This window comes from Amblyomma maculatum, chromosome 1 (assembly GCF_055883805.1).
Source record: "Amblyomma maculatum isolate TAMU_Amacu chromosome 1, ASM5588380v1, whole genome shotgun sequence".
Lineage (NCBI taxonomy): Eukaryota > Metazoa > Arthropoda > Arachnida > Ixodida > Ixodidae > Amblyomma > Amblyomma maculatum.
The window spans coordinates 406,616,333-406,634,350 of NC_139344.1; the positions used below are offsets into that span (position 1 = coordinate 406,616,333).

At 43.5% G+C, this 18,018-nt stretch overlaps 1 protein-coding gene across 1 annotated transcript in view; it reads left to right on the forward strand.

Annotated features, from left to right (window-relative positions):
- LOC146208818 (uncharacterized) overlaps positions 1–18,018 on the forward strand; it is a 33,974-nt gene that overhangs the window by 3,675 nt on the left and 12,281 nt on the right. The window contains exons 3-6 of the mRNA XM_084587325.1: positions 3,576–3,700; positions 4,974–5,088; positions 7,540–7,713; positions 12,087–12,203. Coding sequence (XP_084443451.1) covers positions 3,576–3,700; positions 4,974–5,088; positions 7,540–7,713; positions 12,087–12,203 — 531 coding nt within the window. The remainder of the gene's footprint in view (positions 1–3,575; positions 3,701–4,973; positions 5,089–7,539; positions 7,714–12,086; positions 12,204–18,018) is intronic.

Here is an 18,018-nt window from a genome sequence, read left to right on the forward strand (position 1 = left end):
CGGATGAAATATTCACGCGATTTCCTAATAAAATTATGACGAAACCGTACTTGTGCAGAGCTCAAGGTGCTTTCATACCATTTCTATTCGCAATTACCAAAGTTAGCGGCTTCTTCGTGAAAAAAATTTTCAATAGACAATTGTCAGACACCTATCGGAAACTCAAAATCACTGATGCGAAGAGAAGCGCAAGGAAACGTTTCGTGGAGCACTGATCAAAGCGAAATTAGATGCATAATTATTTTATGGCTTAAGAATAATTAAACATAGAGCATGAACAAAACCAGAATCTACAATAGAGGTTCCAATTCTAAGCATCCCACTTTTCCGGGCCATGCTCGACCAGCTAAATTACAGCGGCAGCGGCCCAATCATCTGCATCCCAAGGCATTTATTTTTCAAGTGATCTGTCCCTTAAAGTGTTCTCTAGCAGCCATCTCAGGTAACGGTTTCCTTCGTAAGTACTGTTATTTTGTAACTAGAATTATCATTATTGCATAAGCATTGTATGGCTATGTAGGCGGGTTTCGCATGGGCATGGCCTTGTCGGCGTTGTAAAAGAGGAACATTTGGTATATCAAAAAAGAATGATGCCATCGGATAGAGCGTCAAGGAAACATCTGCAAGTAACAAAATGGTTGATGTGGGTTAATTAGTTAAATAAATAGAGCCAATTAAGTTAGTCAGACGTCACAATAGCCGGGATGGGTAATGTCGACGTTCAAAGGGAGTCACGTTGTACTCGACGTTCGGTGACGTAGGTCTAACTTTCTGTGGCAGGAAATTTGAAATGTTTGTGTGAACGAGCGGAAAGACGTCATTTGTGTGCATAAATGGCTGGCATGGTTAGAAATTGTATAAAGAGAGGTAATCAACTAACTAGAGTCTGAAAAATTCCGCGAGCATTGGATAATCTGCAGTGCAGAAATGCGAAAGCCTGAGCGTTAGCACTGCACACAGTACGTTCCGCGCCCCTTGCCGAACACAACCTCTGTTTGAATCCCGGTGCCACTTAGTTTTCTACAGGATCTTTTATACTTCCGTGGGGATGGAAATGCATACCTAGGCCTATTCCAAGTCCTTATTCCGGGCCCCCTACCTAGGTCTTATTCCGGATGCTATAACGGCGAACGCATTGCGTAGCCAGCAGAAGATTTGGACCCCTTGGTGTAGTAACTGACCTCCTCCTCCTATCTGAATGCGATTATTCCCCGGCCAGCTGACTACGCAGCGGCTACAGAGCAGCTGACCATGGCGGTGATCAGACTTGTTATACTGCGGATAGTGCCAAGTATCTCAAGCTCCGCACGACCCGTCATTGGAAACTGATCATGGCAAAGTTTAATGCTAGAACCGTGAAATTATTTAGTGTTTTAAGATGAATAAGCCGGCAGTAAACGAGGTATCGTAAGTTCGCTTAGGTTAGCATTACTGAAACACATACAGTGCTGGATTACATGCCCGTACCATGCTATCCTGGTTTAGCGGAGAATCAAAAAGAAAACCAGATGTGGGATGTTTGGTCAATATGCATGTAACTTGTCACATTCATCAGGTCTTCAAGCAATAACCAGAGGGGAAGGCACTGTAACTTAGCATAATCTGAGGTATGTTTTAATGTCATACACACCTACAGGCTCTTCTACAAGTCACAATATCAAGATTGTCAAAGGCTCCTAAAATACGTAAGCTCAGCGGCATTCGGTAAAATAAAAGTACATTATACTGCACTGAGCACTAACACCAGTGCCAAGATATGAAAAACACGTGGCTGTAGTCTAGGGAATTGCAGATATCTAAAGCCACTAGCGTCTGGCTATATGTAGACATAGCACAATATAGCAAAATCTTCATATATCGACATATCAGAGGCCTTGGGGATATATATATATAAGTGTGTGTGTGTGTGTGTGTGGGGGGGGGGGGGGGGGGGGCGTAAGAAACTAATGCAGAGCATGCTCATCAGCGCGTTAGCGGTATGTGGGAAAATAGATGAATTCATTATTTTTCTGTAGAACGAACCTTCTGCTTTCACTGAAGACCATCACCAGTGTAGAAGCAAAGAACAATTTTTTTCACAGATATATCTAAATAATGCGCCACAGAGATATGCGATTAGCTAGGTTACCGGTCAAGAGTGTAAGGGGACGCAGCAGTCGCGAAGACATAGGAGCCAAGATGTAGATGAGCCATGTGTAAGCCCTGGAACATCGGTGATGGCTTCAATGGAGACACTTCTGTTTAGAAAGTAAGAAATGTCCAGTAGCAAATAGTGCTAGACGAGGAGATACGATGCGCGTACCTACAGGAAGTACACAGAGGCGTCGACTGACGACAACTAGCGGTAAACGTTAATAGAAATAATCAGCAATCAGCGTTTCGCTGATTATTTCACCGTGGTCCCATTACGACCCGAAGTTTGCAAACATTCAAAAATTGGATTGCTCATTCGAAGTCATGTTAGAAATCTCAGTGTGATAAAGAGCATTTTTACCTCTCTTTATCTTAATTTTCTTTTCACGAAGTGCAACTCCACAAGAGAAAAACTTCGTCTTCTGCGAATTTCAAGACTACTATTTATTGTGCGGTTTTGTTTTTGTACAGGCTGTCCTTGAATCTGGATTAAATAAATCCAATGACAACGATAACCGGGAACAATTTGTAACATCAATAGAGAATCGGTTTAACACTCAAGAAATGTGTCTCGAAACAGTTCTCCGTAGTCGCTAATCATGCTATCATTTAGTCTAACCCATCGAGGTGACAAGCTTAGTCATCGACTAGCATTGCTGCCGGTCTTTCCATGTCTCCCCTTCTGCGATCGGGTTTCCGCGTTTCTGGGATTGCATCTTTTATATGCAAGGCAAGACTGTTATGAACGGCAAAGTGGTAGCTTATTTTAGCAGAAGCCGTGGTGAAAGAATATTTAAGGTAAGTCGGGAAAGATAGATTCAGTAAAATTGAAGGACGAGTTGAGAAAATGCCCACCGTTTCCGAATGAACAAATGGAGTTATATAAAAACATTTGCGCAAAATATTTTATTTGTGTACGCTGGTTAACTTCCCCCAATCTTAGTTTTTTATTTGACCCGTGGGCTGATAAAATCACCCGCTAGAACTAAAGCAGCACTCGGAAACAGTGCAGTCCAGATGTGGACAACAGGATTTGACAGTTGACTATTCCTTGTCATAGTGTGTATAACGATGTAGTTCAGCTAGTTCTCAATAGTGCCTAGTTTGTGGATCTTGTTTAACATTTAGGTACGCTACGGTGGAGCAGTTTGCGGCCGCATAGACAAGACTAGCCCCATCCGCAAATAGCAACAGCCTCAACCTCTCAAAACTGCAGTGATGTTCCGAATGATGATGTTACTCCAAATGTACATACGTCATTTATATTTTTCTCTTGACTTGCGTAAACGACACATTGAGGGCGAGCGCAACAACCATTTCATTTGTTTACGACAAACTCGAGCATGCATATGGCTGGTTATTGCCTTTAAAAATTCTAAATCAGTTTGCTCAGTTAACAGAACCGATGAATTGCGAAATCATGATGATCTTCCTTTTTGCAGCGCCTCAAGGAAGCTCTGAAGAAGAAGCCGTCCAGACAGTTTTTCCAGCTCGTCTTCGGTGGCTTTGTCACGGACTTGGACGGCGACCCGACGGATATTGCCAAAAGGATACGAGTGATCGCAGAGTAAGGACAACGTTTAACACTCGTGGTACAACACAACCTAGCATCTTTCCACTGATAGCTAGTCGAATGCCTAGTGACCCATCCAGCGTGCCTACATTGCATTTACTTCATATTTGTGATTTATTCGCAGACCTAATCGCTGTAATGGTGGACAATGTAAAATTTTCTCGTCCCTCCAGCGTCCCTGAACACACTAAATTGTGTTCCTAATTTGATTATCCGAAGCATAAAGCAGGTTCTTGCTGTAGTGCTGCATTTATCAGCTTGTGCACATTTTGTTTTCGGCAAACATGTAAACCCAGTGGTGTGAAAGTTGCCACATGACTGAAATTCGTTGCGCCTTTATAATGGGTGTTTTTTACCGTTTTAATGCTACTGCCATAGTATTTGGTGAGCCCCACTTTTGAAATCTCTGCTTATGATAGTTTCTTCGTCAAGCGCAGGAGCCCTTGAATAAATAACTTCTACACAAACATAGGGTAGAGTTAAAAGGTGGCTTGTCGCTGGTCACAAGGTTGCGAGTGCGGCATAGCGAGAAAATCTACGTTATGCTTGCAAATCTGCAAAGCTTCAGTACTGCGGAACGTCAAAGAAGCATATCTTGGGTGAGAATTACGGTTATAGTATGCTACGTACTCAATATGACCTGTAACGCACGAACTGTGGGTAGGAGCTCATTTCTAGGCGCCGATAGCAATCTCAGGTCTCACGATATTCGTTTAACAGTGAAATAAGCGCAAAAGGGGCTATTTAATGTAATTTGTTTTAGCTGAACGACCTGTGTGTAGCGCGTTGTTTTTGCATACAATTGGAAGCACAACTGGGTCATTCGGAACGATTTCACGCGATAGTACATGTTGACCTCCACGTTTGTAGAGCGGAAGATATTGGGTGACGAGCTCAGCACTAAAATCGTATTTCTTAGACAAAAACGATGATTCTACACAGACACTGTAGAAAAACATTTCGAAAAAAAGTGCTTTTTTGTTTTTGTTTTTGAGTGCGCAACTTTTTCCTTCTGGTAAAGTTACGCTGTGCATGTCGACAATTTGTGCAATATGGCTTTGCTACTCCAGCAAAACTGATAGATTTACATGTGTTGCGTAAAATAGACTCACAATTAATGTATTTTGAAATTTTCCCCACTCCCTGATTGCAAACAGACTAATTAAAAGCTAACATTCACCTGACAAAAGCTAACATTCATAAGACATAATACGTGCGGGTACGGATGGAGTCTTCTTTTGCCAGCATATGTGTTTCTTTTTCCCAGGGAAGTTGACATCTTCATCATCGAGACGCACTATCAGAGGCCGCTTCCACTCTGCAAGACAGTTTTTCCTACGGCGTTCAACAACTACGGTTCTTTCACCCCAAGTGTGCCAATCGTGAGTCTTCTCGCTACTCCAAAAACGTTGCTGGCGCTAAAATTAAAAGATGATCAACCGCAATTATATCCGTTTATGTATTATACTGCGCATTTGCATACGTCTCTGACTGTGCCAGAATTAATTCGCATATATTACTTGTTGCGGCATTCATCGCTACAGTATCGGCTATCGATGCAACGCATCCTTCCAGGTAGTTCGACCTTACGGTGCGGCTAATGAGGAAGCCATGGCTTGCAGCCGTTGAGTCTGAATTTACCCTTAACTAAGCTACCCTAATTAAGAACATGTTCATTCCAGTATGAGCCGGTCTTGGCATCCTAGTTATGCACTGCGATGGACCAGCATACGAAGTAAAAGTGCCAGTTCTGCATTTAAGGCGGCAGCATGTATATCACACATTCGGACTTGCATTATAAAATTGGAGGGTGAGTTTTGACATTGTAGCTTTTAGCAGGCAGGTTACTGAATGAAATATATGGTCACATTTGAACTTCACGAAGTACATATGGACCCTCCACATTCTTCTTTTTTTTTTTATTAAGACACACCGACTCTCACAAACCACCACTTAAACACGAGAAACAAGGCGCGCACCGGCGACCAGAGAGGGGTAAATTCATTTCGCCCTAGTGGCGACATAATGCCTAATTGTTAGACGAGCGCCCGTTCTATCCACGGGCAGTGCGCAACCCTTACAAAAGCGAGCGCCTCTACCGTACATGTCCAGCCGTATTTCAGGCAAGGTATCAGAAATGAAAGGTACTTGGGGCGCTAATGGAAATGGATGCATATTGCTAGGACCAGCCAAGACTTCCCAGAAAATATTTTCTCTTTTACTAAGGATGCAATTATGTCAAATGACTGAAAGTGTTACGTACTGGCTGCACACCCAAAGCTTGAGATGTAAATTAGGAAACTACCTTCAGAAACTTCAATAAATTGTATTGTAATATACTGTGCACAAAACAATTTATTGACCCCCCGGTGCGACGCAGCGGTTAAGGCGCTCAACTACTGTGCCCAAAGAAGCGGTATCGAATCCCAGCCTCGGCGGCTGCTTTTTGATGGAGGCGAAACGGAGTGGCGTCCATGTGCTGTACGATGTCAGTGAACGTTAAAGAACCCCAGGTGGTCGAAATTTCCGGAGTCCTCCACTACGGCGTCTCTCATAGCCTGAGTCGCTTTGGGAAGGTAAACCCCACTCCGGAAAAGGATAGTGTTAGATATGTTGTGTACAATAAATTCTTTTGTACACAATATATCTAACATTGTTCTTTTTCAGAGTTCCAAAATAACACAAGAAAATGAGCCACCTGAAGGGGTTTAGTGCTGCTCTAAAACGTGTTGTGGGTGAACAAGGTTGCCCCGCTGCGGTGGGGCAGTGGTTAAATGCCCGACTACAGTGCCGGAGTAATAATGCGGGATCGAATCCCGGCCTCGGCGGCCGCTTTTCGGTGGAGGAGAAAAGCAAGGCGCCCGTGTACTGTGCGATGTTAGTGCACGTTAAAGAACCCCAGGTGATCCAAATTTCCAGAGTCCTCCACTACGGCGTCTATCATAGCCTGAGTCGCTTTGGGACGTTAAACCCCAGAAAACCAAAACCAACTGTGGCGGAGTGCCCGCGTTCGATCCCGACTGCCGGCGGCTGCGTTTCGAAGGAGGCGAAACGAATAGTTTTCCGTGTGTTGCGCGATGTCAATGCACGTTAGAGGTTGTCGAAATTACTTCGAACCCCTTCATTACGGCATCCGTTTATCTTTCCGCTTTCACTCCCACCTTCCTCCCTTCTCTTGAGGTACAGTTCACGTAACCACAGAAAACGTGTGACAGATACCGTGGCTTTTTCTCCTGTAAACCACTTATTGTATTAACAAGGTTGATTGCAGTGTGGTTCATAAAAAAGGAATGGCCCAATATCTGTTTGACTTGAGGGAGAGAGGAAGGTGGGGATGAAAACGGAAAGAGTGCGAGAGAACACGCTGTGGAGGGCTACGAAGCAATTCTTTAACATCTGTTGACAGCGTGCAAGACAGGACATGTCTCTCCGTTTAACTTGTTTTGGGAAAATGATGGCACAGTATACGTTTAGGGGGACTTCACTGAACGTGGATACTCACGCCTAAATAGGTCAAAGTCACCTGAAGGTCAACCTATTGTCAGGCGAATATTGGCTTTACCTAACGCCGCGAAACTTGCGCTTGAATCGTAAATTGGTTATTGAGAGCGAAGTGTAGTATTTGTCAAGGTCACTTGAAGGCCATATTATCAGAGGAAAATAACAGCTCTGCCCAGAGTAGTGAAGCTTTCGCGTCAAAATACCGCACAACTGTGCTTGCTCTTTAAGGTCTTAAACTCGTTTTCCTAACCAGACACCCACAAGGCTTAAATGATTACCCTCCTCACAGCCCTTTTATAATGACAACTCCTTATTTCTTTCTCCATGAACAGAACACGGGAATCAACTGGCTGAAGGCTATGCTGCAACCTCGCGCCCCAAAAGGTCGGAACAGCATCTGCATGTCGCTTAGTATGGTGGCGCTGCTGTTCAAGATCTCTGGCACCGTGGATCACCTGCAGCCTGGAAACGCTTGCTTCGAAGAAATCTGGATGAACTACGCCGAGGTAAGGATTCGTGCATGATATGCAGTGAAATGTCTATATCAAAATGATTTGGAATAAAAGCATCCCTGTAACAAGGAAATAACTATCGAACTTAAATAATACAACGAGCCCCCAAAACACCGCACTGACCACTCTGTGCTGCCTGTAGCGATCTGTCTCTGTGCAATACTTCCGTCCCCGCTTGACTCGACAAATGAAGTTATCGCCTATAGTCGTCTCCCAAACATCAATGGCAGAAACGCGTGGAGCACTTTTCCCGCCCAAAACAAAATAGACTGATTTCACTAGAAATCTCACTGCGTCATCGCTGCCGTGATGCCCTCTTGCAGAGGTGGTTACTCTGACCGGTGGTCGCGCTGGTGCAGTACAACGTGTGCAATCGAGAAGCATTCTTGTTGTCGTCGCTACACAAAGTTTCTGTGCAAGAATGTAGGATTTGTTAAAACTTTGGGTTCACTTGAGGGGTCTCATGTGCTTCGGCAGCTTGGAAAAGTACTGGATGCCGGATGCTTCATTTTCTCGAAAAAGAGGACAAGGTTTGCAAAATAGAGCATCGAAGCCTCACATTGAAGACAGCTGAAGTAGTTCTATTAAACACATCAAGTAATTTTTTTCCTGTTGATCAGTTCACACTGGCCAATAGTGATTGTTAAGGGTCACAAGCTAAGCCGTAGAAAGCGTTTAAGATCCCGTTCAGCTTCCAGGCAGTAAATTATATCTTCACATAAGATGCGAACAGATTCACGTTAGTATTGCGTCATCAAGCTGTCCTCACAGGAGTATCTGTCTGATTTAAATCAAATTTCGTGGATGAAGCTTTTTGTTATTATCAAGAGTCCACGTTACATGTATATTTGAAGCGCGCATTCATTCCTGGTACGTTCAAGCTTCCCTAGTAGCCATACTGTTTTCTCTATTTCATAGGACGACGCATGGAAATGTAGAACTATTCTTAATATTTTCTTTCACGCCGGGAGTTGACCGTACTTAACATTCATAGTCGAGCAATGTGTCATGTATGCAAAAATATCACACCCTTTTTCCAAGCAATTGTAACACTTAATGAGAAGAAACAGCCACATAGTATTTACCCTGACCCAACCTTTTTAGACCGTTCCTAATCTAACACTAAGAATGGGTCACCACGAAGGAGCCCATGCAGCTGAGATTGTCAGGTCTTTCAACGCTCATTTGGAGCCTTCAAAAAACCTGTGATTTGCTTCTTGTTTTCACGTTTTACTCCGAGCATATGCATTTGTTTTGACTCCCTTTAAGAAAACGGCACTTCCGCTCGAACTGCTCAGCGTTCTTTTCTGTAAGATATCAAAGACACTTCGTGAACATATTCACATCCCTGCCTAAATAAAAAGCTGCTGCATGACAATTTTTAGGTGAGACTCGAGATTAATAAGGCAGAGCAACCCAGGTTGCACAGGTTTTCTGACATGGCTAGGGAAGGCATCAAGTAATACCGCAAAAACTAAGAGAGAGAAATCACTGCAACGAGCAACGTTGGAGTGAGCAAACTGATTGCGATGCGAAGCAGTTTTCTGTTGGTAAAAATAGTGAAAGTAGTAATGAAATGCGTTTTTGTTGTCACCTGCAACGTTTTAAACACGAATATTTGAATAGCATGTCCAGAATCGGCGTTGCCGCCGTCTCATTCAACGCACAATACTCTAAGCACAATGCGCTCCTCAGAACTCCTCAGTGGTATTTCTGCCTCCTTTAATTGAACAAATAAATTACAAGACAGAACAATTGAGATTACTTCGAACTGTAAGAAATTAAAGTATCTGTCAAAAGTGTAAAGCCGAGGGTGTCTGCGTCTTAGCCACTTCGTGCAGTTTGAAATAAATTTCCAGTGCTTAGAACCTCTTGTCCTACCCTCTCGAATGAAAACTGCATTCACTAATGCTCAATCAGCGCCACTACACGGCTCAGACGCAGAACCGCTGGGGTCTACATGTTTTACACAGACTGTACATAATGGGCTTTCGGGCAGACGCGGCCGCGAAGGGTTGCATCCGACACGACGGTAGGCTGCTTCCATTGAACCCGCGTATGAGCAGTTGGCTTACGGAAATTTATCTGTTCGTATGAATAGTATCCAGAGATTAGTAGTCGGCTCGCGCTTGTTACACTGTAGCTTTGACGCTGGCGCGCCAAACATCTCCAGAATTCCGGTATGGTTCATAATGTTTCAGCCATAAGAGCGGCGCTTATGAGAATATCAGAATCCAAGGGGAAGCGCAGCACATGTGGCCAAGTGTGTAACAGCAAATAGTGTGCAACATCATGCACAAATAGTATGAAAGAAATCAAACATGCATAAAAGATACACGCTGCTCATACTAGGAATTACAACAATTGCATGGCGAAATTGAGTGCGTTGTTTATTTCAGCTCCACAACGGTGCGGCAGTACATGCACGCACATGTTTGTAACTTGACATTGGTGCGCTATCAGTCACAAGGCTAAAAGTCGCAACTGCTGGACAGAAAAAAAAATAAATTAAAACAAAACCTAAGCAGAAATTTTGCATGATCCACAGACGGTTAACGGTATTAGTGAAAATAAAAAAATAAAAAGCGTGAATTTCACTCTATCATACAAAAGACATCACATTGCTATTCAAAATATCACCCACACATTCTGTAGATGTAAACAGGCAGGTGCACAATGAAGCGTGGAGGCAATTCAAACCACGAATGCAAGGGCGCTGACAATGGTTGACATTAGAGAGTGAAAGATAACCGCGATTATCGGCGGCTCAAATTTCCCGTGCTTTAATTGACACCCGCCGACACTTCATTGATTTTAAAAACGAGGAAACACTCATCTAATCTGTCAGTCATGATTTGGGCTCAAAGTGGCTTCTAGGATAGTAGCTTAAATGGGGTGGAGGAACTGCTCGGCAAGCTGAACACTTCTTTTCATGGGAAGGTTCCGAAGGCGATTGAGCATTGGTTCTAGGGTTGTTGAAGACAAATTATAAAGCGGTTCGTTCTGTTGTCTGTCCAGCTCACTGCTGGTTCGACACGTTACATTGTAGACAAATAAAATTTAGTAGCATCGCAGAAGTTGCCCTGAATGTTCGGCCAAAAGCCAAAACAAATGTAATGGAAGTTCCGAAATGTGGTCATGTGCGGGTATATTTTACGACATTTGATAGCATGACAGTCTAGTGACTCTAAAAAAAATTGCTTTCGAAGGTGTTCCTATATACCTCTTAGCTCTCTCTATCGTCATTAAATGACTCCTGGAGGCTCACTAATATAAACTTAGCATGAGAATGCCTTCACGTTTCCATACAGTTTCGTAAAATTTCAGAGCGGACGCAGAATAAGTCAGGACAGGGTTAGGACTCAAGAAAGGAGTCTTCAAAATTTCTGGCTAGTAGTGACCCTATAACTTTCACATTTAGCACTTTATTATCTAATTTTTAAACTGCAGTGAATGCTGTATATAGAGACAGTGCAAATACAATCACGCACTCACGGTCAAAATAAGGCTCCTTGGGCAATTTCACTTAAAATAAACAGTTTTACTGCACGTCATGCTTCGTTGAGCATTGAAAAATACATACAGCCCACTTTAACGGAGTTGACCTACTCTAATTTTGTTAGGAGCTATTGGGAGGCTACCCACTTAAACCGCTGCGTTAGTCATACTTGCGTTAGGGTAGGCAGCAATTGTCACATTTTGCAATCGAATAACAGGGTTCATTGGGTCCAATTTTCAAGGTGCCCACCTCATTTGGAGGTCAAAACGGAATTAGCCGTACTCAAATTAGGTCACACACCTATTTTGATCATATCGGCACGAAGTCGAATTTCTGGGGTCCAGGGTGCCAGCCAGCCTAGTAGGTCTCGACCAAACGTTAACGTTCACAACTTAGTTCGCTGTACTTATTATAGGGTTGCAAGCAATTTTGGTCAAATTCGGACGAGGTTGAGTTTTTGAGTACCAGGAGGCGATAAATTTGGGGCGGCATGCCTAAGTTTAAGGACCACCATTTACTTCACCATATTCAAATTAGGTTAGACACCTCATGTGTTCAAATATTTAGGAAGCCAACTTTCAGGTTGACATGTTTTGGCAGTGCGGAAAATTCCTTTTATGCACACTTTGTGCGGGTGCTTCTCACCGCCATCTGTGTATTCATGCGCACACACTAAAGGCCGGAGTCTGCGTTATTCTGGTTGTAACTCAAACATTAACTTGCTCACCGCGGTGGCTAAGTGCTTAAGACGCTTGTCTACTGCGCCAGAGTACCCGGGATCCATTCCGACCGCGTTACCCTTCATAACCGAGCATTATCCTAAGATTTGTTTCATTCACGTCTTTCATTTTCACCTCTCTTCTTTCAGACCTGCATCGGCCACGGCTGGAGCAACGTGAAAACCCACGCATCAGCCATGTCCTCCTTCCGTCATAAAATTAAATTCTGGCAGTCCTTCGACACCGACATCACCGTGACCAGGAAGGTGAAATATTTTCTTCCGTCATTTATATCAACATATTCGAGAACAATGATGAATCTTTTCGAAATGGGCATTGATAGGAACGACTTTGATAGCATGTGCCCTAGTACGTTAGGAGAATTGTACGGGGAGCAGACTAAATGGAATCGAGAGAGGCGCACAGATAATGTATGCTTTGGATTATTCGACTCTGAAATCTAGAGGGAAGGTTTATTCTGTTTTATTTGTCTTTCTAGGATACATAAAAGCCTTCTAAAAGCACTCGCTCAAGCGCGCATGGAACGTGTCTGTCGATTCCCAATGTGCTTTTATGCGCCATAGTGAAAAAAATTTGCATAGTCGCTTTCAGATAAACCGCGCAGCTAAGTGTATTCACGATGTACTCGGAAATTTAGAGCACAAAGACCGACAGCACATCAAATCATAAAGCATATATTTGAGGTCGTTATGTTTTTCAAAGCATCTCAAGCGCGCAATTCACAAATAAATAAAAAATAAACCTTATGGCGCTACCACACCATCGATAAACATTTCCTGGTCCTCGGGGAGACAATACGGCCAACGTGTGAGAATTCTAGCACATTCATGTGTTAAGATTAATTTGCGTCGCCCACTCTATGCGCGAGTACTGAGTTTGGATAAGCTGCACCCTCTGTGTTTTATTGACCCTTCGTGGCCTTCCAATCATTGGACTAGCACTATGTTGTCATAGTTCTTACTGCTCACATACGCCGCCGCTATCTAGTCTGTATCTTATAACCTTACTGTCACGGCAGCTAAAGGACTCGCTTTCGCAAAGTAGCAGACTACGCAGCAGCCAAGGGTTACCTTGTGGGAGCGAGAATAATTGCGTATTCCGTTTTTTACATTAACATAGTAATTTGGCGGTAGGACGCCCAGGAGTACGGGAGCGTGAGCTGCGTGGAGGCCTACCTCCAGATTACGGGATTGTCGGCTCACACTTGGAGTCATAACTCCGGGCTGTAACATTGGACTGCTTAGTTAAGCTGCAGGTAGTACCCTAGCGATAGATAGGTCATATCGAAGCTTTTAACTTCTTCATTTAGGCGATATACGCTACATAGCTTTATGGACTTAGGTGACACAAGCGGGCTTTGGAGGTTTGTTCTAGCCGAGGATGCGTTCATGTTTCGTATCCGTCGAAATACCGCAGCCTCCTTGGCTGGGACGGACTTCTAAAACACAAAGCAACGGTGCAAAGCCTTCAAGAATTTCTACATTGACTCGAAAATATGCATGAACCCTGCAAAGTGAAGCTCTGGGGTGAAACTCTACCAACAATAAACTTCCTGAAGGTACTTAGGAGCGTGCACTGAATCAGAATGTTAGTTGAGTGTCATTGACGCTGAAAATCGCTGGGACGAGGCTGATTCAATGATAGCAAGTTGCCACAAACCCCCGCCTTTACGGTCAACAGAGGCGCGGGATCCCCTTTACGGTTACTGGTCGTCCCTATATGAGGTTCGAGAATACAGTTGAGAGTTAGGCCTATCAACCCGTGAAGTACGTGTGTCAGTGTGTGATTGAGGAATAAGTCCAAGAAAGTCACCTTTCTTTTGCAAACCGCTGCATATTTATAGCTAGCAGTTCAAATTACACTGCATAATAATAAAACAAAAAAAAACGCCGCGACACGATAGTTATAAACATGACTCCGTAAATAACAAGCGGGAAGACCCGACAATGAACAAAACACTACGATAAAAGATGACTATGGGCAAGATGCCCGTATGGGCAAGAGTTTCACAGAAAACACAGCGCAAAATACTAAGCCAGATCAAGGTTAAACAAAGGCGAAGACAATATTCTCTTAACCGACAGTTTATGGCAAAAAGGAATTCCCACGGCTTTCTTGTTAAATGAGGCGTCAAAGTCGCAGAGTGGATTGGTAACGGCGGCCTTACGAATGAGGAGAACGATGAGTTGATCGCGGGCTGGGTGATAAGCAAGACGCTTTCCCAAAGCGGCCGCGAGAGAGGCCCGGAAGACTGATGCTTCCCAGAGCGCACTGCCGCGGTCAGCCTTTTTATACAATCGGCTGTTTGCGCTGTGGCCGCGTCAAGGACGGGTGCTTGCCCATTCGCTGCCCAGGGATTCATGTCGAAGCATGCTTGGAGGAGCGGGAGATCCCGTAATTTCCGCTCTGTATGTGAGGCAGGAGATCCCGTAGCTTCCGCTGTATATGCGAGGCAGCTTGCGACACGTGTAACCACATAATCACGTTATAGTATATAATTTTGTATCCTAACGACGTTGTCAACCTCTTGTATCACAACCACAATACAGCTCTCATTACGCGGGCCACTTTCAAGAAGCACCTGCCGAGAAGTATTAGGTTGGCCTGCAGCGCAAAAGCTCCACATCTAACAACCCTTGGGCAAACTGGAGCAGCTTTGAGCAAGATATTCGCGAACTACATTAAATATGGGCTCAGCCCTTCATCCAGGTCGAAGGTCTGATGTCCCACACTGAAACTTCATGAATATTTTCAAAGGAATTGAGGATGGCGCCTTTCGGATACTTCTGTTGCAAGATCTCTGCTCCGTTTCCGAGGTCGTCAGTCTCTTTCAAAGCTTCGACGAGCTACACAAGCAGACGCGACTCAATCGCCAGCACGACAAAAGCGGTGTCGATCTGCCTCAAAGCTGTCCTTGCCCAGGGGAAATCTAGGTACGACAACGATGTAGCTGCTTATGTCAGCTGCGTGCTCCCGTAAGCATGCATATTCTCACCATAAGAGGAAAAGTCTGCATGACCATTTCCTTTGTCCTCACCAAGTCTCACCCTTACCTCTAATGCCTTCTTTTTGGCGTGGTCTTGGACCTCCAGGTACTTTCATGGCTTTCCTCTTTACAAATATATCCGACTTTATCGCTCGCTGCTTGCTCGGCTCTTCGATTATACGAATATATCAAGCGCGCCGTCTACTGGTCTGGCTGCAAGCTTCTGGACGCCGATGCATTGTCTCTCCCCACGCTAGAAGCTCATATTTTCAGACTCTTCGTCCATGATTCCGTCCACTCCACTGCTTCCTTCCTTACTTCCAGTGCTACGTCTTCTGAGCGGCGTTAATTCCCATGGATGGCCTTTTTCGTCACATTTTCAACAGCCGCAAGGTCCCAGCGTCCAGCACCCTTCGCCGCCAAGCCCCATATTTAGATGTTTCCTGTGACGTATGTTCAATTGGCTTAACGGCAAGTATTCCTGATATAATCTACGGGCAAGAGTTACACAGAAAACACAGCGTAAAATACTAAGCCAGATCAAGGTTAAACGAAGGCGAAGAAGATATTTTATTAACCGACAGTTTGTGGCAAAAAGGAATTCCCGTGACTTTCTTGTTAGAACAGGCGTGTGGACGAAAATTTATTTCCATATGGGTTGGGGAAATTGCCGAAACAGTCGAAACGCAAACCAAATTTTTTCAGATGCTGTTTTTCGAACGAATAAAATAAGGCGTGTTGAAAGTTTTTTTAATTGAATTGGAGATGTTATGAACTTCTCTATTAATGATCAAATAATTGGCTCGGGAATAAAATGAGGCAGCCTAGTATTCATTTGTGCAATCAGAAAAAAATGGCCCAGATCTGCGCATCATGTAATATACTGCTGTGATAAGTGGTGGTGATGTTAAAAATTGCTGAGGTTTACTCCTGCTAAACCTACTTACGCGAAGCGAAAGCGTGGACTCCATTTAAGAGTGCTTAATATCAGGAATGGCAAAAGCTACATTACACGACTGCTTTCATTAGCTTCATCGTCATTGCTATCGCTGCTGTCATCGTCACTATCGCTACTATCATGATCATTATATGTTGTATGTACCGTCATTGTCATTGCTACTTACGCTGGACAAGGAATTACAATCTGTTTCCCATGAGCCCGGCGTGTAGTAGGGGTTTGAGAGCTCGGCTATGGATCGGATGGATAGGGATTTTATTCCCATGGAGGGAGTTTTGTGTCAGTGTGGTCTTGCCGCACTTTGTCATCTGGCTCCTTGAAGGTCAACTGCTAGCCCGCGCTGGCCTAAGTAGCCTAGTGAAGCTTTCGCTTTAACACTATCCGGGGGTTACGGTACCATATAATTGGAATTTCAGTGCAGCTGTCCAGGTATTTTAGGTTCACAATATGTTCAGGTAAAGAATTTAAGAAAGAAGTTTCCATACAGCTCGTTGCACAATTACAGGTGCGCTGTGGAATGCTTCTCCCAGCTAAACCGCGGAATCCTCGCAGTTCGAATTTCGCACAAAGATGGCATTTTGTCGTTAGTATTTTTAATAACAAAATTGTTAGGGGTACTTGCCTTATTAAACAAAAGAATTCGGACGTTTTTACCGTATGCGGCGCCGTTGAAGCAAAAGAAATCATCGCACCAACGCTAACACCAGAGGCGACATCTTGTGCTCTCTCCCCCAACCCTGTCACAACAAAACAAGAGGCGACGGAAGGTTGTTGCTAGATTAATCTGCAGTTTTTATTTGAGCCTTTAATGACTAGGATTGAAACTTGTTGCAACACTTATGAGAAACGACCATTCACAAAGATAAAATTTGATATCCGAAAAGGTGGAACATTAGAAGTAGTGCAGATGCAGTGAAACAAAGCGCATTTCACAAAGATTTAAATGAGTATATGGAACACTGGGCATGTTGCAATGGCAGCACTATGCGTAAAAAAGTGTTTTAACTATGGGAACAAAATAGGTCAACTTCCACAGCAGTGTTAACTTTATCACAAGCTATTAATTCTGCCCTGCATCAGAACAAAATAGCTGTTGTTGTTTTTTTAGATATTCAAAAGGCATTTGATACGGTATGTCATCCTATATTGTTGCAGAAATTGGAAAGTTACGGTTTTGTCGATAACTCGTCCAAATTTTTTCACAGCTATCTATCTAACCGTAAGCAAACAGTACTTATTAATGATTTTTTATCAGATGTCAACGATGTAACCTGTGGTGTGCCACAGGGTTCTGTTTTGGGTCCCATGTTGTTCTCACTTTATCTCAACGATCTCCCGCAAGTGCTCCGCTTTTCTCAAGTACTACTGTACGCAGATGACACCGCTCTTGTGGTTACTGGGGAATCTCTTCAGGCAATTCAGACGATCATAATGAATGAGCTGACAATGCTGTCTTCCTGGTTCCTCAACAATCGCTTAACGCTGAACATTGCCAAAACTAAGTATATAATCTTTCACTCTAGACACAAGACTATTAACAATACATTTACACTTACTCTAGGTAACTCGTTAATAGAACCAGTTTCTTCTTTTAAATATTTAGGGGTTATATTTGATTGCCATTTACACTGGAAAGAACAAATTAACAACGTATGCAAAAAATTAGCATTTGGGTGCCACACGCTCATTAAGGCGAGATACTATTTTCCTTACGATATACTACGTTCCCTCTACTTCTCGTTTTTCCATTCACATATCAGTTACTGCTGTGAATCTTGGGGTCAAACATATAAAACATATTTGTCGCCTTTACATCGTCTTCAAAAGCGGGCATTGAATGCAATAACAACTAGTAATTTTGATCAATCCAGCAACCACATTTTTGATGCCAACAATATACTATCGTACCTAACCTTGCGTAACTACAAAGTTGCGCTTGTGATCAACAATATAATTAGCACTAACTCCCCCCTTCCATTAAGTCTATTTGTCCAGCCTTCGCGTAATACTAGGCAGGCATCTAACTGTAATTTTAACCTTCCCAAATGTAGAAATGTGTATGGTGAACGACTGATGGAGCTCAATGGTGTTAAAATATGGAATGAATTGCCGATCG